Genomic DNA, 23,201 nt, shown 5'->3' on the forward strand with positions numbered 1-23,201 from the left:
TACATTACTGTATCTTACCATGCTATACATGACTGTAACTAGAGATGACCTGTAACCACAAGCTTACCTTACCACCAGGGGTGCACTTGCAGGAGACACTGGATAACTGTCCCAGACAGGTATATAAGGACAGGTCTCGGGCAAGTGTGGCATTCGAGAGCTGTGTAATAAAGGTGCAGGTCCTGAGTGACCTTGACTTCAGTATGTGCCTCGTGTGAATCTGTACTGCAGGGACAGGACTTTACAGTGGTGACGAGTTACGGGATTACAGAATCCACAGAATGGCGACCAATGGATCAGATGAAAAATACAATGCTGGAGATAGTTGGGAGGACTTTATAGAAAGGCTCCAGCAAAGCTTCGTAACCAAAGACTGGTTAGGCAACGATAAGGCAGACAAGAGAAGAGCCCATCCCTTGACCAGCTGTGGCTCGAAAACATACGCCTTGATGAAGGACCTGCTGGCACCCGAGAAACCAGCAAGCAAGTCGTTTGAACAGTTGAGCACACTGGTAAGAGACCACCTGAAGCCAGCGAGCAGCCTACACATGGCCAGACACAGGTTCTACAACTACAGACACTGTGTGGGCCAGAGCATACCCGACTTTGTGGCGGAACTTCGGAGGTTGGCTAGCTTATGTGAGTTCTCCGATGAACTAAGGAGAGAAGTACTGAGAGACTTTTTTATTGAAGGAATAGGCCATGCAGGCATATTCCGAAAGCTCATAGGGACTAAGAACTTGACCTAGAGGAAGCAGCACTGGTTGCACAGACATTCTTGGCAGGAGAAGAAGAAACGAGTTTGATCTACATTGCAGATATGACAACTAACGAACTTCAGAACAAGGAGTTCACAGCGTGAAACAAGCCACCACCCCCACACACAGACAAAGGCAGGAGAGCAGGCCCTCAACAGCAGGCAGTGGCGCCAGAAGCCATCAAGGGCCACATGAACGGCCGTTCACACCTCATCAACGCACAATGCGAGCAATCAACTACAGACTGAGAGAAGCTCAAGAGAGATCAGCCAGACACAGCTCATCCTTTGGAAACAATGGAAGCGGTCTGTGCTGGAGATGTGGGGGAATGCACTCATCAAGGGGGTGTCGATTTCAGCATGCTGTTTGCAGAAACTGCGACTATACAGGGCATCTGGCCCGCATGTGCAGAAAAACGGCAGCTCGGCTGGTAAACGAATCGGAAGGGTCGGAAAGCGGACCAGAAGACGATGAGGACAGTACCCGGGACACCGAGGTACAGCGGGTCAACACGATCAATGACCACTGCTCTTACAACAAGACGCCTCCAATAATGATGAGGGTCCTACTCAACGGGATACCTGTCAACATGGAGCTGGATAAGGGAGTGAGTCAATCTCTCATGGGCGCTCAACAATTTGAACAGCTGTGGCCGCACAAAAGAGACAGACCAAAACTCACAAGGGTCGACACCAAACTAAGGTCCTATACCAAAGAAATCTTCCCAGTCCTTGGCAGCGCCATGCTCACAGTCACACACAAAAGGACAGTGAACCGACTTCCCCTGTGGATTGTCCCCGGAGATCTCTCAGCACTGCTGGGGAGAAGCTGGCTGGCAAAACTAAACTGGAAATGGGATGATTTTCACGCCATGTCGTCAGAGGAATGGACCTCCTGCTCAACAGTTCTAAGTCGTTTTGAACATCTCTTTCAGCCAGGTGTGGGCACCTTCAAAGGGGCCAAAGTCAAAATCTACATCACACAGCTAGAGCTGTGCCCTATGTGATGAGGGAAAAGATTGAGCATGAACTGGACAGGCTTCTGCAGGAAGGCATTATCTCATCCATGGAATTTAGCGACTGGGCAAATCCCATCGGCCCAGTCATGAAGCCTGATAGATCCGTACGAATCTGTGGGGACTACAAATCTATCATAAACAGAGTCTCCCTACAGGACCAATACCCGCTGCCCAGAGCGGAGGATTATTTGCCACATTGGCTGGAGGAAAACTTTTCTCAAAACTAGATCTCACATCTGCGTATATGATGCAAGAACTGACCAACGAGTCTAAGCCACTCACCACCATCAACACACCTCAAGGTCTTGTCATGTACAATCGATGACCATTCGGCATCAGGTTGGCAGCTGCTATATTCCAGCGCAACATGGAGAGTCTGCTCAAGTCCATCCCAGGGATGGTTGTATTTCAAGACGACATACTTATCACAGGCAGGGACACTGACTCCCATCTCCGCAATTTGGAGGAAGTACTAAAGCGGTTGGATCGGGTAGGCCTAAGAGTTAAGAAATCCAAGTGCCTGTTTCTCGCGCCCAAGGTTGAATTTTTGGGCAGAAGGATTGCCGTGATAGAATCCGCCCAACAGGGTCCAAAACAGAAACAATTTGCCTGGCACCCAGGCCCCGGAATGTCTCAGAACTGCGCACCTTTCTGGGCTGCTCAATTACTTTGGGAACTTTATGCAGAACTTAAGCATGCTGCTGGAGCCTCTCCACGTGCTACTCAGAAAGGGGTGCGATTGGTTTTGGGGGGACGCCCAGGAACGCGCCTTCAACAAGGCATGCAACTTTCTGTGTTCCAACAGTGTTTTGGCTTTCTTTGATCCAGGTAAAAAGCTAGTTCTTACATGTGATGTGTCAGCATACGGGGTCGGGTGCGTTTTACAACATGTCAATAGTGCGGGTAACTTACAACCCATAGCTTATGCCTTCGCGGGCGGAGCGCAGATACGGAATGGTGGAGAAGGAGGCGCTCGCGTGTGTGTATGGTATCAAAAAGATGCACCAATGCCTTTTCGAGGCCAAGTTCGCGTTAGAAACCACCCACAAGCCTCTCACGTCCCTACTATCTGACAGCAAGGCAATAAACGCCAACGCCTCGGCACGCATTCAACGGTGGGCACTCATGCTGGCGTCTTACGATTACACCATAAGGCACAGACCAGGCACAGACAACTGTGCCGACACGCTTAGCAGGCTACCCCTGGCAACCACGGAAGGGTCTGACGAATAGGACTGTGAGATAGTCATGGCAATCAATGCCTTTGAGTCCATAGGTTCGCCCATGGGCTCGCCAAATCAGAGCCTGGACGACCAGCGACCCCACGTTATCCCTAGTAAAAAGATGGTGACTGGGCAGAGGCTCGTGATGCCTGCCCCGAGAAGATCAAACCTTTCCATAGGCGCATGCATGAACTGTCACTACAAGCAGACTGCCTGATGTGGGGCAGCCGAGTAGTTATACCTCTGCGAGGCAAAGAGGCATTTGTCCGGGAGCTCCACCGCGAGCTCCCGGGGATCGTTCTCATGAAAGCCATAGCCAGATCCCACATCAGGTGGCCTGGAATTGACGCGGACTTGGAGCTCTGCGTCCGACGGTGCACCATTTGTGCCTAACTCAGTAATGCCCCCAGGGAGGCCCCCCTGAGCCCCTGGCCCTGGCCCACCAAACCGTGGTCGTGGGTGCACGTAGATTACGCGGGCCCATTCATGGGCAAAATGTTCCTCGTAGTTGTAGATGCATTTTCAAAGTGGATCGAATGCACCATTTTAAACTCGAGCACCACCTCCACCACTGTGGAGAGCCTTGGAACTATGTTCGCAACACACGGCATTCCTGACATATTGGTCAGTGATAATGGTCCGTGCTTCACCAGCGCAGAATTTCAAGATTTTATGAGTGACCACAGCATAAATCACGTTAGGATGGCACCGTTCAAGCCGGCCTCCAATGGCCAGGCGGAGCGAGCAGTGCAGATCATTGAACAAGGCATGCTCAAAATCCAAGGTCCCAAGCTGCAGGGCCGCCTGTCGCGACTGCTGCTGGCATACATATCTCGTCTGCATTCATTGACTGGAGTTCCCCCCGTGCAACTATTGATGAAACGGACCTTAAAGACAAGGCTCTCATTAATCCACCCAGACATGCATGAAGTCGTTGAGGCAAAGCGCCGTAAGCTAACTGAGTACCATGACCAAAATTCGAGGGGGAGGTGGAATGAGATAGGGGACAAAGTGTTTGTTCTAAACTATGGCAGGGGTCCCAAATGGCTTGCAGGGACAGTAACAGACAAGGAAGGAAACAGGCTACTGGTGATACAAATGGACAATGGCCAAACATTCTGGAGGCATGTAGACCAAGTCAAAAGCAGGTTTACCAACAACACTGCTGAACCAGAAGCAGACTACAATGTGGAACTCAACCACACCTGGTGGACAGACAGAGGGAACAACCTGAGGAATGGGCAATCCCAACAGACAGCCCAGGCGAGACACCAACAATCATATTGAACGAAACAGACAGCCCAGGCGAGATACCAGCAATCACACCGAAAGAAAAACAGACACCAATGTAAACAACTGAACCACAACTCAGATGCTCCACGCGAGAGCATAGACCACCTGAGAGACTGAACCTATAAAGATAGTAAGACCTTGGGGGAGGGTGATGTCATGTATCTCACACTACTGTACTTAACTGTATCTTACCATGATATACATGACTGTAACTAGAGATGACCTGTAACCACAAGCTTACCTTACCACCAGGGGTGCACTTGCAGAAGACACTGGATACCTGTCCCAGACAGGTATATAAGGACAGGTCTCAGGCAAGTGAGGCGTTCGAGAGCTATGTAATAAAAGTGCAGGTCCTGAGTGACCTTGACTACAGTATGTGCCTCGTGTGAATCTGTACTGCAGGGACAAGACTTTACAGAGCAAGCAGGGCTTAGGGCAATATGTGAGCAATATGTGATCTAAACAAGTTGGGAGTTTGTACAGATTGGAATTCTGGAGGCTGATGAGGAGAGAGTTGGGGAAATTGAGTCTGGGTGTAACAAAAGTATGGATAAAGGTTTCAGCAACAGTGAAGCTTAAGTAAAGACAGAGGCAGGCAATGTTGCTGACATGGAACAATGTTTCTGGTGATCAATAGGATATGGACAAAGAACACCAAAGCAGATGAACAGGGCCCCAAGAAAGAATGCAAAAGGCAGGAGGCCACAGAGCAGAGTAGCACTGGGGTAAGTGTAAACCACAAGGTGATAGGAAGGGACAATATGTATGAATATAAAGGGGCTGCAGGAGGGGTCAAAACTAAAAATCATGGCTTAAAAACTAGTATTAAAACACTCTACCTAAACGCACGCAGCATTTGAAATAAAGTAAATGAGTTGACGGCACAAATCATTACAAATGGGTATGATTTGGTGGCCATTACAGAAACGTGTTTGCAGGATGGCCAACATACAGGGGTATCCGACAATTCGGAAAGATAGACAAGAAGGGAAAGGAGATGGGGTAGCTCTGTTAATAAAGAATGATATCAGGGCAGTTGTGAGAGATGATATTGGCTCCAATGAACAAAATGTTGAATCATTGTGGGTGGAGATTAGAGATAGTAAGGGGAAAAAGTCACTGGTGGGCGTAGTATATAGGCCCCAAAATAATAATTTCACGGTGGGGCGGAAAATAATCAAGGGAATAATAGAGGCATGTGAAAAAGGAACGGCAGTAATCATGGGGGATTTTAACCTCCATATCGATTGGTCAAATCAAATCGCACAGGGTAGCCTGGAGGAGGAACTCATAGAATGCATACGGGATTGTTTCTTAGAACAGTATGTTACAGAACTACAAGGGAGCAAGCTATCTTAGATCTGGTCCTGTGTAATGAGACAGGAATGAGACAGGAATATTAAATGATCTCCTAGTAAAAGATCCTCTCGGAATGAGTGATCACAGTATGGTTGAATTTGTAATACAGATTGAGGGTGGGGAAGTAGTGTCTCAAACGAGCGTACTATGCTTAAACAAAGGGGACTACAGTGGGATGAGGGCAGAGTTAGCTAAAGTAGACTGGGAACACAGACTAAACGGTGGCACAATTGAGGAACAGTGGAGGACTTTTAAGGAGCTCTTTCATAGTGCTCAACAAAAATATATTCCAGTGAAAAAGAAGGGCGGTAAGAGAAGGGATAACCAGCCGTGGATAACCAAGGAAATAAAGGAGAGTATCAAATTAAAAACCAATGCGTATAAGGTGGCCAAGGTTAGTGGGAAACTAGAAGATTGGGAACATTTTAAACGACAGCAAAGAATGACTAAGAAAGCAATAAAGAAAGGAAAGATAGATTACGAAAGTAAACTTGCGCAAAACATAAAAACAGATAGTAAAAGCTTTTACAGATATATAAAACGAAAGAGATGACTAAAGTAAATGTTGGTCCCTTAGAAGATGAGAAGGGGGATTTAATAATGGGAAATGTGGAAATGGCTGAGACCTTAAACAATTATTTTGCTTCGGTCTTCACAGTGGAAAACACAAAAACCATGCCAAAAATTGCTGGTCACGGGAATGTGGGAAGGGAGGACCTTGAGACAATCACTATCACTAGGGAGGTAGTGCTGGACAGGCTAATGGGACTCAAGGTAGACAAGTCCCCTGGTCCGGATGAAATGCATCCCAGGGTATTAAAAGAGATGGCGGAAGTTATAGCAGATGCATTCGTTATAATCTACCAAAATTCTCTGGACTCTGGAGAGGTACCAGCGGATTGGTAAGCAGCTAATGTAACACCTCTGTTTAAAAAAGGGGGCAGACAAAAGGCAGATAACGATAGGCCGATTAGTTTAACATCTGTAGTGGGGAAAATGCTTGAAGCTATCATTAAGGAAAAAATAGCGGGACATCTAGATAGGAATAGTGCAATCAAGCAGACGCAACATGGATTCGTGAAGGGGAAATCATGTTTAACTAATTTACTGGAATTCTTTGAGGATATAACGAGCATGGTGGATAGAGGTGTACCGATGGATGTGGTGTATTTAGATTTCCAAAAGACATTCGATAAGGTGCCACACAAAAGGTTACTGCAGAAGATAAAGGTATGCGGAGTCAGAGGAAATGTATTAGCATGGATCGAGAATTGGCTGGCTAACAGAAAGCAGGGAGTCGGGATAAATAGGTCCTTTTCGGGTTGGAAATCGGTGGTTAGTGGTGTGCCACAGGGATCGGTGCTGGGACCACAACTGTTTACAATATACATAGATGACCTGGAAGAGGGGACAGAGTGTAGTGTAACAAAATTTGCAGATGACACAAAGATTAGTGGGAAAGCGGGTTGTGTAGAGGACACAGAGAGGCTGCAAAGAGATTTAGATGGGTTAAGCGAATGGGCTAAGGTTTGGCAGATGGAATACAATGTCAGAAAATGTGAGGTCATCCACCTTGGGAAAAAAAACAGTAAAAGGAAATATTATTTGAATAGGGAGAAATTACAACATGCTGCGGTGCAGAGGGACCTGGGGGTCCTTGTACATGAATCCCAAAAAGTTAGTTTGCAGGTGCAGCAGGTAATCAGGAAGGCAAATGGAATGTTGGCCTTCATTGCGAGAGGGATGGAGTACAAAAGCAGAGAGGTCCTGCTGCAACTGTACAAGGTATTGCTGAGGCCGCACCTGGAGTACTGCGTGCAGTTTTGGTCACCTTACTTAAGGAAGGATATACTAGCTTTGGAGTGGGTACAGAGACGATTCACTAGGCTGATTCCGGAGATGAGGGGGTTACCTTATGATGATAGATTGAGTAGATTGGGTCTTTACTCGTTGGAGTTGAGAAGGATGAGGGATGATCTTATAGAAAAATTTAAAATAATGAAAGGGATAGACAAGATAGAGGCAGAGAGGTTGTTTCCACTGGTCGGGGAGACTAGAACTAGGGAGCACAGCCTCAAAATACGGGGGAGCCAATTTAAAACCGAGTTGAGAAGGAATTTCTTTTCCCAGAGGTTTGTGAATCTGTGGAATTCTCTGCCCAAGGAAGCAGTTGAGGCTAGCTCATTGAATGTATTCAAATCACAGATAGATAGATTTTTAACCAATAAGGGAATTAAGGGTTACGGGGAGCGGGCAGGTAAGTGGAGCTGAGTCCACGGCCAGATCAGCCATGATCTTTTTGAATGGCGGAATAGGCTTGAGGGGCTAGATGGCCTACTCCTATTCCTAATTCTTATGTTCTTATATGTACATCCTCTGGTCCAACCTGAGAGAGCAGCCATGGAGGAAGGTGGAGTCAGGATTTTGGATATGGATATTTTGGCTCGATACTACACTCTTTGCAATCTAACTATGTTTATTCAAGACCCAGTCTCCTACTCTAATTCATTCTTTGCCAGGACTGCAAAACCATGGCATGCCTTACCTTCCTGTGCTTCCATTCCCGCTTTTCAAAACCTAGTCACGTACTCCCTGAATTACCGAGTCTTCCATTTCATTCTTTTCAACCTTGTCATGCACTAAAGATCTTGACCCTTCACCTTGGTTTCTCAATGAAAAGGTCAACGGACCTTCTGAAAAAGGAAGGATATCTAGCATTGCAGGTTTCTATGAGGCTGTCCCAATGGTAATATTTTTTGACAGGTAACAAATATATACGTTGCCTTATTTTTTCAGACAATGAAGGGTATTTTAATCAATGTTGAGTGGATTTGGCTTGTCACACTGCTCCTAAAAATATTGTCCTACATAGTGCAGTATAACTGGGGTATTAAACTATGAATCTTAAAATACTTGGGACATATTTACTGCCTAGTGCACAATACATATATATTATAAATATATATTCATGCATTCATATTACTTTGCCTGGGAGCTTCAACTCCTTTAAATTAAAATGTAATGCAGAATAAATTCAATTACAAAATTAGACTTTTTAAAAAAATGAAGAATGCTTGACAATTTTTGTAAATAATTGCTCCTTGAATGTTTCTCACTTTTGCTGCCACTTTATATGGTCAAATGCTTTGCTTATATAAAAGCTGTAGCTGTTACTGCCAACAACAGACTAATGCTGGGTGCTAGGCAACAGAAATGGCTCTGAGATTTTAGGTTCAAGGGTTATGTTGGAATACTGAAAGTGTCAACTCAAACAGGCAATGAGTGACTCTTCCATCCACTTCCTTAAATTGGTTTAGGAGGCCAATAAGAGAAAGATCGACTACTGAAATGTACCATAAAATGTTTTTAACTGTGCTGGTTTGGAAAAGCTCAGCAGGCAACATTATACATATTGTGACCCATAATAATATACAATAGCAGAGATTTTAGCAACCTGGTATGGCAAGTCTGCCATTCGAAGATACGTTTCCATCTTCAAGCAAAAAGGAGACAGACTAGGTACCTCACACTCAGGTCGTGAGAACTGATGCAGAATAATTGCATCTTTTGAATCAAGTTTTTGCTCCTTTCTGGAAGAAAAAAAAACACAAGTTACTTGCTGAAAGAATACCGTTGTTAATATTTTAATACATCCACAGATAAATTGTGAAATATTAATATGTGTATGAAGAAAGCAATCATCTGGTTAATAGAGAGTTAGGAGCAACGGTGCAGAAGGCATGGAAATCGGCCTAGTTACTGGATTCTACCTCCCAGCTATCACTCATGTGGTGGGACAGTGAAGGGATCCTCAAAATTGGGATATGTCAACATTGTGCCCAGCAAAAACAGTGCGGATTTTTAACCCCAAGGTAAAGTAAATTTTGAATATTTTACTTCCAACTTTTCTAATTGTTATATATGTAAACTTGTATTTACTCTGTACAGCCACCAGAGGGATCATCCCCTGGAGTCCCAAGGGATCCCATAATCCCTTGGGAGCACAGGTATTTAAGGAGGCTTCACAGGCTGGAGAGGCACTCTGGAGACTTGCAATAAAAGACTAAGGTCACACTTTACTTTGAGTTCACAGTGTTCAGTCTGACTCTTTCTCCATACACTACAACTGGCGACGAGGTACAGATAGCGAACTCAAAGATGCAGAGAATAGTGGGCATCCTGGAGAGATTCATGGAGGGAGATGATTGGGAAACTTTTGTGGAGCGACTCGACCAATACTTTGTGGCCAATGAGCTAGATGGGGAAGAGAGCGCTACCAAATGAAGGGCGATTCACTTCACCATCTGTGGGGCACCAACGTATGGCCTCATGAAGAATCTGCTCACTCCAGCAAAACCCACGGAGAAATCATACGACGATTTGTGCACACTGATCCGAGAGCAGTTGAACCCGAAGGAAAGAGTTCTGATGGCGAGGTACCGGTTCTACAACTACAAAAGTTCTGAAGGCCAGGAAGTGGCGAATTATGTCGCCGAGCTAAGACGCCTTGCAGGACATTGCGAATTTGAAGGACATTTGGAGCACATGCTCAGAGACTTTTTCATACTTGGCATTGGCCACAAAACCATACTTCACAAACTTTTGACTGTAGAGACCCCAACCTTGAGTGAGGCCACAGCAATAGCCCAGGCCTTCATTGCCACCAGTGACAATACGAAGCAAATCTCTCAGCACACAAGTGCTGCTACAAGTACTGTGAACAAAGTGATGTTGTTTTCGAATCGTAACGTACAGGGCAGGTCACACGTATCTGCAGCTACATGTCTGCAGATGTCTCAGAGTCCACCATCAAGGGTGATGAATGCAAGGCCTTGTTGGCGCTGCGGAGGTGATCATAGTTTCCATTCATGTCGATTCAAAGAGTACGTTTGCAAGGGCTGTGGAACAATGGGACACCTCCAACGAGTGTGCAGGCGAGCTGCAGAGCCTGTTAAACCTGCAAACCACCACGTTACAGAGGAGGACAGATCCACGGAGGATCACGACGAGCCAGAGCCTCAGATCGAGGAGGCAGAGGTACATGGGGTGCACACATTCATCACGAATTGTCCCCCGATAATGCTGAATGTTGAACTAAATGGACTCCCGGTGTCAATGGAGCTGGACACAGGCGCATGCCAGTCTATCATGGGCAAAAAGACTTTCGAAAGGCTGTGGTGCAACAAGGCCTCAAGGCCAGTCTTAACTCCAGTTCGCACGAAACTAAGAACTTACATGAAAGAACTGATTCCTGTAATTGGCAGTGCTACCGTAAAGGACTCCTACAATGGAGCGGTGCACAAGCTACCACTCTGGGTGGTACCAGGTGATGGTCCCATGCTGCTCAGCAGGAGCTGGCTGGGAAAGATACGCTGGAACTGGGATGACGTCCGAGCGCTATCACCCACTGACGACACTTCATGTGCCCAGGTCTTAAACAAATTTCCTTCGCTGTTCGAACCAGGCATCGGGAAATTCCAAGGAACAAAAGTGCAGATCCACCTAATTCCGGGCACGCGACCCATCCATCACAAGGCGAGAGCAGTACTGTACATGATGAGAGAAAGGGTAGAGATCGAGCTGGACCGGCTGCAAAAAGAGGGCATCATTTCCCGATCGAGTTCGACAAATGGGCCAGTCCTGTCGTCCCAGTCCTCAAGGGAGATGGCACCGTCAGGATCTGTAGCGATTACAAAGTAACTATCAATCATTTCTCCCTGCAGGACCAATACCCACTACCAAAGGCCAACGACCTCTTTGCAACACTGGCGGGAGGAAAGGCGTTCACGAAGCTGGATCTGACTTCAGCCTACACGGTGCAGGAACTGGAGGAATCATCGAAGGACCTCACCTGCATCAACATGCACAAAGGTCTTTTTGTTTATAACAAATGTCCGTTTGGAATCCGATTGGCGGCGGCGATATTCCAGAGAAACATGGAGAGCTTACTGACGTCGGTCCTGCACACCGTGGTCTTCCAGGACGACATCTTGGTCACAGGTTGGAACACAGTCGAGCACCTGCAGAACCTGGAGGAGGTTCTTCGTCGACTCAACCGCATGGGGCTCAGGTTAAAATGCTCGAAGTGCGTTCCTGGGAAGGAGGATTGCGGCGGACGGCATCAGGCCCACCAACGCACTGAGGCGTTCTCTGCCCAAGGAAGCTGTTGAGGCTAGCTCATTGAATGTATTCAAGTCACAGATAGAAAGATTTTTAACCAATAAGGGAATTAAGGGTGACGGGGAGCGGGCGAGTAAGTGGAGCTGAGTCCACGGCCAGATCAGCCATGATCTTGTTGAATGGCGGAGCAGGCTCGAAGGGCTAGATGGCCTACTCCTGTTCCTAATTCTTATGTTCTTATGTTCTTATAGAACGTGACAGAGCTGCGGTCGTTTCTGGGACTCCTGAACTACTTTGGTATCTTCTTACTGGGTCTTAGCACACTCAGCAACTGCATGTCTTACTACAAAAAGGGAATGAATGGGTTTGGGGCAAAAGTCAAGAAAATGCCTTTGCAAAAGCGAGAAAATTGTTATGCTCAAACAAATTGCTTGTGTTGTATGATCCATGTAAGCATTTGGTACTAGCATGTGATGCATCGTCATATGGCGTCGGGTATGTATTACAACAAGCTAATGATTTTGGGAAACTGCAACTGGTTGACTAAGGCTGAGAGAGCCTACAGCATGATTGAGAAAGAAGCGTTAGTGTGTGTTTATGGGGTAAAGAAAATGCCTCAATACCTGTTTGGGCTAAAATTCGAATTGGAAACTGAGCATAAGCCACTTATATCCCTGTTCTCCAAGAGTAAAGGAATAAATACCAACGCATCGGCCCGCATCCAGAGATGGGCACTCACGTTGTCCGAATATAACAATGCCATCCGCCACAGGCCAGGCACAGAAAACTGCGCCGATGCTCTCAGTAGGCTGCCATTGCCCACCAAGGGGGTGAAAATGGCACAGCCCGCAGATCTAGCCATGGTTACGGAAGCATTTGAGAGTGATGAATCACCGTCACTGCCCGGCAGATCAAAACCTGGACAAGCCAGGACCCCTTATTATCTCTAGTCAAAAGCTGTGTGCTTCACGGGAGCTGGTCCAGTGTCCCAGTGGAAATGCAGGAAGAGATAAAGCCATTCCAGCGGCGCAAAGATGAAATGTCTATACAGGCAGACTGCCTTCTGTGGGGCAATCGAGCAGTGGTCCCCAAGAAGGGCAGAGACACCTTCATCAATGACCTCCACAGTACCCACCCAGGCATCATAATGATGAAAGCGATAGCCAGATCCCACGTGTGGTGGCCCGCTATTGATGCGGACTTAGAGTACTGCATTCACAGATGTAATACATGCTCGCAGTTAAGCAATGCACCCAGGAGGCGCGCTAAGTTTATGGTCTTGGCCCTCCAAACCGTGGTCTAGGGTACACGTCGACTATGCAGGCCCGTTCTTGGGTAAAATGTTCCTTGTGGTTGTAGACGCGTACTCCAAGTGGATTGAATGTGAGATAATGTCGGCTAGCATGTCCGCTGCCACTACTGAAAGCCTGCGGGCCATGTTTGCCACACACGGCCTACACAATGTCCTGGTGAGTGACAACGGGCCATGTTTTACCAGTGCTGAGTTCAAAGAATTCATGACCCGTAACGGGATCAAACATGTCACATCTGCCCTGTTTAAACCAGCGTCCAATGGTCAGGCAGAGAGAGCAGTGCAAACCATCAAGCAGGGCTTGAAGAGAGTAACTGAAGGCTCACTGCAGACTCGCCTATCCCGAGTCCTGCTTAGCTACTGCGCGAGACCCCACTCACTCACTCACTGGGATCCCACCTGTTGAACTGCATGATAGTGCAAATGTGTCACGCGAGATTGAAATCAATGATCCTGTATTTGTATTGAATTATGGACAAGGTCCCAAGTGGCTTCCCGGCACTGTCGTGGCCAAAGAGGGGAGTAGGGTGTTTCAGGTCAAACTTTCAAATGGACTCATTCACCGGAAGCACTTGGACCAAATCAAAATCAGATTCACGGACTATCCTGAGCAACCAACCTTGGACCCTACCTTTTTTGATCCCCCAACATACACACCTGTGGCAACCAGCACCACGGTTGACCAAGAAGCAGAACCCGTCATCCACAGCAGCCCAGCAGGGCCCAACACACCAGGCAGCCCAGCGAGGGCCCAACAAATGATTCAACAACACCAGCTTTCACACCGAGACGATCAACCAGGGCAAGAAGGGTCCCAGTTCGACTCACATTGTAAATAGTTACACTTTTGACTTTGGGGGGGTGGGTGGGAGTGTTGTTATATATGTAAACTTGTATTTACTCTGTACAGCCACTAGAGGGCTCATCCCCTGGAGTCCCAAGGGATCCCATAATCCCTTGGGAGCACAGGTATTTAAGGAGGCTTCACAGGTTGGAGAGGCACTCTGGAGACCTGCAATAAAAGACTAAGGTCACACTTTACTTTGAGCTCACAGTGTTCAGTCTGACTCTTTCTCCATACACTACACTAATAATCTGGGCTCAGGCAGAACCCACTGTCAGATATTATCCATGTCTGACTTTGGGCCGCCAGCCAAAACTGATATCATGTGCTATGCACAGAAGAAAGCTCTCACAATGACCCCACTCTGACATTCATCGTAGGCGTTCATCATAGGGAGGGTGTAGGAGTAGCTGGAATGGAAGGTAGCACTGCTGCACCCGCTATACTTGGGATATTCCATGATCTGGCTTCCTATGGTACAGGAACACCAAGTGAAGGCAGTCAAATCTTTCAAAAAGCTCACTAGAGAGAACTTTGTCTGTTGTGGAAGAGCCAACTGGCTCAACTATAATGATTCAATATGAAAGAAGTTTAAAGAATGGAAAATCTAGAATTTCTATGATAAGCATTTAGATTCTTTGAACAATTTGATTACAAAAGTCAACTTTTATTATATGACCTTTGCAAATATTTGCAATGAGGAATGCTCTAATAGAGGATCAGAGGTGTCTCAGTTCCATATTCTTCCAGATATTTGATGTTAAAGAATAACAATCTCCTTTGTGCACTGCACAAAATTTGGAAAAGGGGCCTGTAATATGTTATTATCTCAGTAAAATGGCTAAAAATCAGAGGACATATTCCTACTAGAGGGAGATACACAACAGTCCCTTTTTTACCTTATGACTATGTAATATCAGTGGGAACCCTGTTTAAAAGAGTCTAGTTTACAAGATAAATGTGAGTAATCATGTTGTTAGCTACACATTTTTCATTTTGTGGAGTCTATATGCCTTTTTGGTGTTTGACTGTTTATCATTTTGTAAGCCTTTCCTTCCTTCAATCTCTCCTCTCCTCTGCATGTCATACAATCTCCCTATTCGGCTCTCGCATATGACTCTTTCTAGTGTAGCTACAGTGGGGTTGGGCAGTGGGCAGAGGTCCTCTCCTGCAGGAGGAGGGAAATTCCAGCCCAGTATCTTAAAATTTTCCTCATTGTAGGGTGATGTTCGCTACCCTTATTCATGAAAATATGAGTCATAAATATATTATTATTTATTACTACAAGGAGGGCCAAGGTGTTCCCCTCTCCACCAATGCATTGCTTAAGGTTAAAACATAGGTCATTCACTCTGGTCCAGCACTCTCTTACATCCCTGTGTTTTGATATAACCTTATGTAATTTTTGTAGAAAGCTAAATTCTGTGTTTATGCTCAGCTCATCCACTGCATTCACTTCAGAATGACTGCACTTATAGTTGTTCTACTGTTTGTACTTCCCTACATTATTATACGTCAAAAAGTGGTGGTGAAGCGCTTTTAATGCACTGAGCTTGTGAAAAGGTGTTATATAATGCAAGTTCTTTCTTTGACAATAGTAACAATAAAACTATCAGTTATTATCCACACAATAATCAATAGAAATAATGCAGCTGCCATACAAAATTCATTTGTTTACAATTGTTTAACTTTAACAGTCCTGCATAATTATTTTTAAAATTCAGAAGGACAGAAAGGAAAAGGAGGTGGGGTAGCACTGTTAATAAAGGATGGGATCAGTGCGTTAGTGAGAAACGATATGGCTCAGAGGATCAAGGGCCACAAGTTTCGTGCCGTGGCGAAAACGGCGCACCTCCGAGCTGGGCGCCTGTTTTTCGCGCCGAAAACTGCGCCTAAAAAGAAGTCCTATATTCTGGAGCTCGATGTCTGCTTGGCGCGGCACGCTCTTCGTAGCAGGGAGCGGAGCCTAACACTCGCGCCGATTTTCTAAGTAGCAGGGGGCGGATACAATTTAAATTAGCCTTCGTGGTGCCGGCAACCCTGCGCGTGCGCGTTGGAGCGTGCGCGCACGCGCAGTCTCACACAAACATTGGCACTCGACCATTTTTTAAAATACTGCAGAAAAAGTGAAGATTTGTTCCTTGGACCCTGCAAAGGCTTGTAATTTAATTTTTTTTGATAGTTCTGTGTGTGCGGGAGTGCTTTTAGCAGTACTGCTGAATAAATCACCTGCTGAAATCAGTGAGTTCAGCTTTTCACTGCTAAACTTGCAGAACCGGTGCTGCATTGGTGCATGCAAATTAAGGACTGTGTGTTTGGAGAAATAAGATTGCCAATTCAACTTTGCAATAATACGTGGTGTTGACAATGCAGCACCCATTCTGCAAATTTAAATATAAAACTGTCGATGTGGCTGCCTCTCCCTGTCCAAATGGCCTCAGTCCCCCTCACAGCTCGAAGGCTGCTGCTGTATCTTCGGCTGCCGGCCAGCCACTGACGCCGCTGATATCCTATGGCTGAATGGCCTCACGTCCGTCCGCTGCTGATTCTTTGGCTGCCAGCCAGCCACTGACGCTGCTGCTATCTCATGACCGAATGGCCTCACATCGGTCCGCTGATTCTTCGGCTGCCGGCCAGCCACTGACGCCGCTGATATCTCATGGCCGAATGGCCTCGGGTCCGTCCGGTGCTGCTTCTTCGCGGCCAGCCACGAAGAGAATGAAGGCCTGCCTCAAGCACTGCAGCTCAGCTCGAAGCTTGCTGCCGCTGCCGTCGAGACACTGACGCCACACCGCTGCCTGTCTCCAACATGAAAGGCCTGCCTGAAGCACTTTCACACAGGTAGGAACATGGTTTATTTAATCTTTTCTTTGCTTATAAATTTTTATTCAGGTTGGATTTATTTGTATAATATTGTATAAGTATAACTAAGGATTGATTGTAGAATTTAATGACTTCCCTTCCCTCCCCTCCCTCCCACCTCGTTCCCTATGCCTAATTACGCCTGATTTTCTAAAGTGTAGACAAGGTTTTTTCGAGCGTACAAAAATCTTCACTTACTCCATTCTAAGTTAGTTTGGAGTAAGTTTTCACTCACGAAACTTTGAAATCAGGCGTAAGTGGCCGGACACGCCCCCTTTTGAAAAAAAAATTCTGTTCCAAAGTGAAACTGTTCTAACTGACTAGAACTGGAGCAAACTAAATGTGGAGAATTCCGATTTCTAAGATACTCCATTCTACACCAGTTGCTCCTAAAAATCAGGAGCAAATCATGTGGAAACTTGGGGCCAAGATGTTGAAGCAGTTTGGGTGGAGATAAGGAATAAGGAGAAAAAGTCGCTGGTGGGCATAGTCTATAGACCCCCTCACAGTAGCTACACTGTTGGACAGAGTATAAATCAAGAGATAATGGAGGCTTGTAATAAAGGAACGGCAATAATTATGGGCGATTTTAACCTTCATATTGATTGGACCAAACAAATTGGCCAGGGCAGGAAGAGTGCATCGAGTGTATCCAGGTTAGCTTCCTTGAACAGTACGTTGCGGAATCAACCAGGGAGCAGGCTATCTTAGATCTGGTACTATGTAATGAAACAGGATTAATAAATGATCCCGCAGTAAAGGATCCTCTAGGAATGAGTGACCATAACATGGTTGAATTTTAAATTCGGTTGGAGGGTGAGAAAGTTGGTTCTCAAACCAAGGTCCTAAGCTTAAATAAAGGAGACTACAACGGTATGAAGGCAGAGTTGGCTAAAGTGGACTGAGAAAATAGATTAAAGTATGAGACAGTTGATGAGTAGTGGCAGACATTTAAGGAAATATTTCATAACTCGCAACAAAAATATATCCCAATGAGAAGGAAAGACTGTAAGAGAAGGGATAACCATTCGTGGCTAATTAAGGAAATAAGGAATGGTATCAAATTGAAAACAAATGTGGCCAAGACTAGTGGGAGGCAAGAAGATTGGGAAAATTTTAAAAGCCAGCAAAGAATGGCTAAAAAAAATGATAAAGAGAGGGAAGATAAATTATGAAAGTAAACTAGCACAAAATATAAAAACAGATAGTAAGAGTTTCTACAGGTACATAAAAAAGAAAAGAGTGGCTAAAGTAAATGTTGGTCCCCTAGAGGATGAGACTGGGGAATTAATAATGGAGAACAGGGAAATGGCAGAGACATTGAAAAAATATTTTGTATTGGTCTTCACGGTAGAAGAAACTAAAAACATCCCAATAATGGATAATCAAGCGGCTATAGGGAGGGAGGAACTTAATACAATCACTATCACTAATGAAGTAGTACGCAGTATAATGGGACTAAAGGCGGACAAGTCCCCTGGATCTGATGGCTTACATCCTAGGGTCTTAAAAGTGGTGGCTGCAGAGATAGTGGATGCATTGGTTGTAATCTACCAAAATTCCCTGGATTATGGGACGGTCCCAGCCGATTGGAAAACCACAAATGTAATGCCCCTATTTAAAAAAGGAGGCAGACAAAAAGCAGGAAACTATAGTCTAGTTAGCCTAACTTCTGTCGGTGGGAAAATGCTGGAGTCCATTATTAAGGAAGCAGTAGCGGGGCATTTGGAAAAGCATAATTCAATAAAGCAGAGTTAGCATGGTTTTATGAAAGGGAAATCATGTTTGACAAATTTGCTGGAGTTCTTTGAGGATGTAACAAGCAGGGTGGATAAGGAGAAATCAGTGGATGTGGTGCATTTGGATTTCCAGAAGGCATTCGATAAGGTGCCATGTAAAAGGTTACTGCACAAGATAAAAGTTCATGCAGTTGGGGGTAATATATTAGCATGGATAGAGGCTTGGCTAACTAACAGAAAACAGAGAGTCGGATAAATGAGTAAGGCAAACAATGACTAATGGGGTGCCGCAGGGATCGGTGCTGGGTCCTCAACTATTTACAATCTATATTAATGACTTGGATGAGGAGAGCGAGTGTAACGTAGCCAAGGTTGCTGATGAAACAAAGATGGGTGGGAAAGCAAATTGTGAGGAGGACACAAAAAATCTGCAAAGGGATATAGACAGGCTAAGTGAGTGGGCAAACATTTGGCAGATGGAGTATAATGTGGGAAAATGTGAGGTTATCCACTTTGGCAGAAAAAATAGAAAAGCAAATTAAAATTTAAATAGAGAAAAATTGCAAAGTGTTGCAGTACACAGGGACCTGGGTGACCTTGTACATGAAACACAAAAAGTTAGTATGCAGGTACAGCAAGTAAGCCAGAAGGCAAATAGAATGTTGGCCTTTATTGCAAGGGGAATAGAGTATAAAAACAGAGTCGTCCTGCTACAACTGTACAGGGTATTAGTAAGGCCACACCTGGAGTACTGCATACAGTTTTGGTCTCCGTGTTTAAGGAAGGATATACTTGCATTGGAGGCGGTTCAGAGAAGGTTCACTAGGTTGATTCTGGAGATGAGGGGGTTGACTTATGAGGATAGGTTCAGTAGGTTGGACCTATACACATTGGAGTTCAGAAGAATGAGAGGTGATCTTATCGAAACATATAAGATAATGAGGGGGCTCAACAAGGTGGATACAGTGAGGATATTTCCACATAGGGGAAACTAAAGGACATAGTCGCAGAATAAGTGGCTGCCCATTTCAAACTGAGATGAGGAGGAATTTCTTCTCTCAGAGGGTTGTAAATCTATGAAATTCTCTGTCCCAGAGAGCTGTGGCGACTGAGTCATTGAATATATTCAAGGCGGAGATAGACAGATTTTTGAGCGATAAGTGAGTAAAGGGTTATGGGGAGCGGGCAGGGAAGTGGAGCTGAGTCCATGATCAGATCAGCCATGATTTTATTGAATGACAGAGCAGGCTCGATGGGCCAAATGGCCTACTCCTGCTCATATTTCTTATGTTCTTATGTTCTTATAAATATTAACATGATTAATTATTGTTGATTTTATTTCAACAAATTTGAAACATATATAATGTGAATGAAATGGCATGTCTAAACATCATGATACAAATTATGCAATTGATACAGAGCACAGCCGATTCAAAATACTTGAACTCTATGGCTTAGAAATGATTCACAAGACTTGAACCAAACGTCACTAATGGCTTTCTTCCATTGTTCCTGTTACTTTTGAGAATGAACATTCTACTTACATTTTCGGTGATGATTTCAATTTTAATTTCTTCTTTTTTAATTGTAGTTTTCAACTTTTAAAAATAAGGTATTTTTTTACTGAATTTAGTACACTGTAGATTACTTTCACATTGTTTATAAATGTATTTTCCTACTTCCAAGCTGCCACGCAGAACAATTTTCAGCATGAGGAATGTAAAACAGAATAAACAGCAAGAAAGAAAAAGCACAAGACCATTCTTTGTAATAGTTTTTGTTTGTTTTGTCAAATACTTGTCTCAGTTTTTCTTGGTAGTATAAACCTCGTCTGATTACCCTTGGTGATTACAGTTCTATAGTTTGATTATAGTGTGTATATGGAGCCTCTGGTAACAAGAAGACCCAACTCCCCCAATGCATAGTCACACGTAAAAGCACTGACAGTCTGCTTCTTTGGAGGTTAGAAACCAGATAGAACCTAGCACTTCATCTCACAGCAGTAACTCAATCCATACTCCTTCCATTTCCTGTTTATTTTTACACATGGGATAATATCCACCCTGATATATTTTGATTAAACTGAAATCACTTGAATTTATTTATTGTTATTTTGGGGTACATGTTTTCCGTGATGACTAGAAATCAAGTATTATTTAGAACTGATGTTTATGAAAAGGTAAGTTAACTTATGAACAGTTTATTATTTGGTCTGTGGTGTTTGTCAAAATAGCTAAGTTATGACAGATAAATACTAAAACAAATGTTCTGCAATAATTCCCGAATAACTTTTTAATAATCTGCTTATTAAATACATTATTGCAACTAGACCACATTTGAACAGACATTTCTGAATATCACACCATATTATGTAAAATTAAGCTGTGCATTTATGAGAAGTGTATCTTTTATTTAACTAATTCTTGTGGCCTATGGAGAAATTAAGTGTAAGCACGGATAACTGAGTCTACCTGTACATGTGTTAATATATACATACACACATATGATATTAGACTCTGCCTGTAGTTAAATTATTCGATTATGAAATCTTGGAAAAGATTGATTCTGCTAGTGAAGTAAATCGTTTCCAGAACCTAAAGCTATAACAAATCAATAGGGTCTGCTAATACAAGAGTGAAAAATATTGAGAAATGTCTAATTTCCATAAGGAATTTTAAAAACATTCTGCATTAATGATTAGAGAACAAACTAAATTGTACTAAAACATTAAAATTAGCATTTAAGGAATGTCTACATTAATAAAAACTAGGCGCCCGCACCTGACCTAATTTATACCAACCGATGGGGAAAATACAGTAGCTGGCCTATGGTCAATTTGAAACCATTCTTAACTAACAAAATGTACGTTTTCGATGGATTGTTTTTTTTTCCCATTTCTATGTATTTTCATTTTGAAGGATTTGCAATTCGATCTACACGATGCCATCCTCCTGACTCGTCGGCAATATCACTTGTCAATTACAATTAGCTGCCCTGTGCTTTGTCGGTGCTGTAAGTATCAAAGAATGGACGGTGAGCTGTTACCTGATTGCTAGCAATTCATGTAAGAGATATGCAGCAGCTGCGAGCAAGGCTCCCCCGGTCAGACACAGCGTTTTCTTCCACCATGACTCTGCTCCCAGTCCTGACATGATGTTACAGTAATCCTGCAAAGGAAAAGTGATTATGTATCCATAAAAGGAATAGTGATCGTCAGAACCACACAGTCCCAGGGAAAAGCTCTGATTCCTGCTCAGATCAACCACGCATGATCTGGACGATGCAAAACCAACACCCCAGTACATTCTTCGATATTCCGCTGGATCGTCCCCGAGTGATCGCGCTTTTTTAAATAGGAAACTATTGCAGATGATCGGGGAATTGTAATGATGTCATGCCGATATAAGTTACAGAAGAAGCAAACATATAAACGCCGCTCGTGTATCTGTGCAAAACAAGCAGCATATTGGTACTGCTCCTGCCGCCTGCCTTTGTCTTCCTGTTTTTTTTCTTCCAGCTACTCAGTGATGTCATTGCATGTCACATTGATTCTCCGAACAGACATGCATCTAAATCATATACTCATATTAACCTGAAAATTCCAATCCTCACAACAGTACATTTATAATGGAATAGTTTCAAAATGTCATATTTATCGCCCTTTGTAGGTCGTCACCTGATGTCGAGTACATCTGCACATCGGAGCTTCCTCACAAACTATACATCCGCCAGTTTCTACACTGCAAATATTAATTACAGTTGAGGGATTATAAGGGCCAAGGTTACTTATCATCAGTAGCTGAAGGTATACTGTCTGATGCTGAGAGTCAGATGATCATAGAATGTTGCACCATAGGAGACCATTCAGCCCATTGTGCCTGTGCCAGCTCTTTGAATGAGCTATAAAAACATAAGAAATAGGAGCAGGAGCAGTCCATACAGCCCCTCGAACCTGCTCCGCTATTCAATAAGATCATGGCTGATCTTTGACCTCAACCCTACCTTCTTCCCGCCTGATCCCCATATCTCTTGATTCCCTTAGAGTTTGAAAATCTATCTATCTCAGTCTTGAATATACTCAACAACTCAGCATCCACAACCCTTTGGGGTAGAGCATTCAAAAGATTCACAACCCTTCGAGTGAAGATATTTTCCAATTAATCCCACTCTCCCGACAGCCTTGCAATTTTTCTTTTAATGATACATTGATAATTGCACCCAGTACTTTTTCATATAATTGCGAGTCAAATGTCTTGTAAAAGATCTCCTTCTTGACTGTTATCTAGGTGCGGTGAAGATGCTCACCTTGCGTATCTCCAGGACATGAAGAGCTATGACAATGGTAGACTTGATACCAATAGTAGAACCTATGCTGGGAAGTTTAAAGGGCAGAGGTGAGATAATAGCAGTTATGCTTGGAAAAAGCTGGTCACCACCCAATCACAAATTCACCACACTGAACAGAGGCCTCTAAGTTAAAGCCATGGTGATAGAGAACCTATAAACTCTAGCTACAGCAATGTCCAGTGCTCAAATATGCTCAGGGACCGCATTCCAAAGTTTATCACTCTCCTTGCTGTGGCTTATTGTTAGGGCCTGAACTGAGTGATGGGAGAGTGTAAATAGCTCTGTGCAAACCACTTTTACATAAATGCATTGCCATGCAGGTG

The 23,201-nt window shown here is 44.3% G+C and overlaps 1 protein-coding gene across 2 annotated transcripts in view; it reads right to left on the bottom strand.

Moving 5' to 3' along the window:
• The window catches only part of faxcb (failed axon connections homolog, metaxin like GST domain containing b), a 151,060-nt gene that overhangs the window by 92,878 nt on the left and 34,981 nt on the right, over positions 1–23,201 (bottom strand). Inside the window, exons 2-3 of one of the 2 annotated variants that reach the window (XM_070884486.1) lie at positions 21,577–21,698; positions 9,109–9,244 (exon numbers count right to left, since the gene is read on the bottom strand). In XM_070884486.1, coding sequence (XP_070740587.1) covers positions 9,109–9,244; positions 21,577–21,683 — 243 coding nt within the window. In that variant the 5' untranslated portion in view covers positions 21,684–21,698. Of the gene's footprint in view, positions 1–9,108; positions 9,245–21,576; positions 21,837–23,201 lie in introns of those variants that run through there. The other variant, XM_070884484.1, reaches the window with a different exon arrangement.

This window comes from Pristiophorus japonicus, chromosome 7 (genome assembly GCF_044704955.1).
Source record: "Pristiophorus japonicus isolate sPriJap1 chromosome 7, sPriJap1.hap1, whole genome shotgun sequence".
Taxonomy (NCBI): Eukaryota; Metazoa; Chordata; class Chondrichthyes; family Pristiophoridae; genus Pristiophorus; species Pristiophorus japonicus.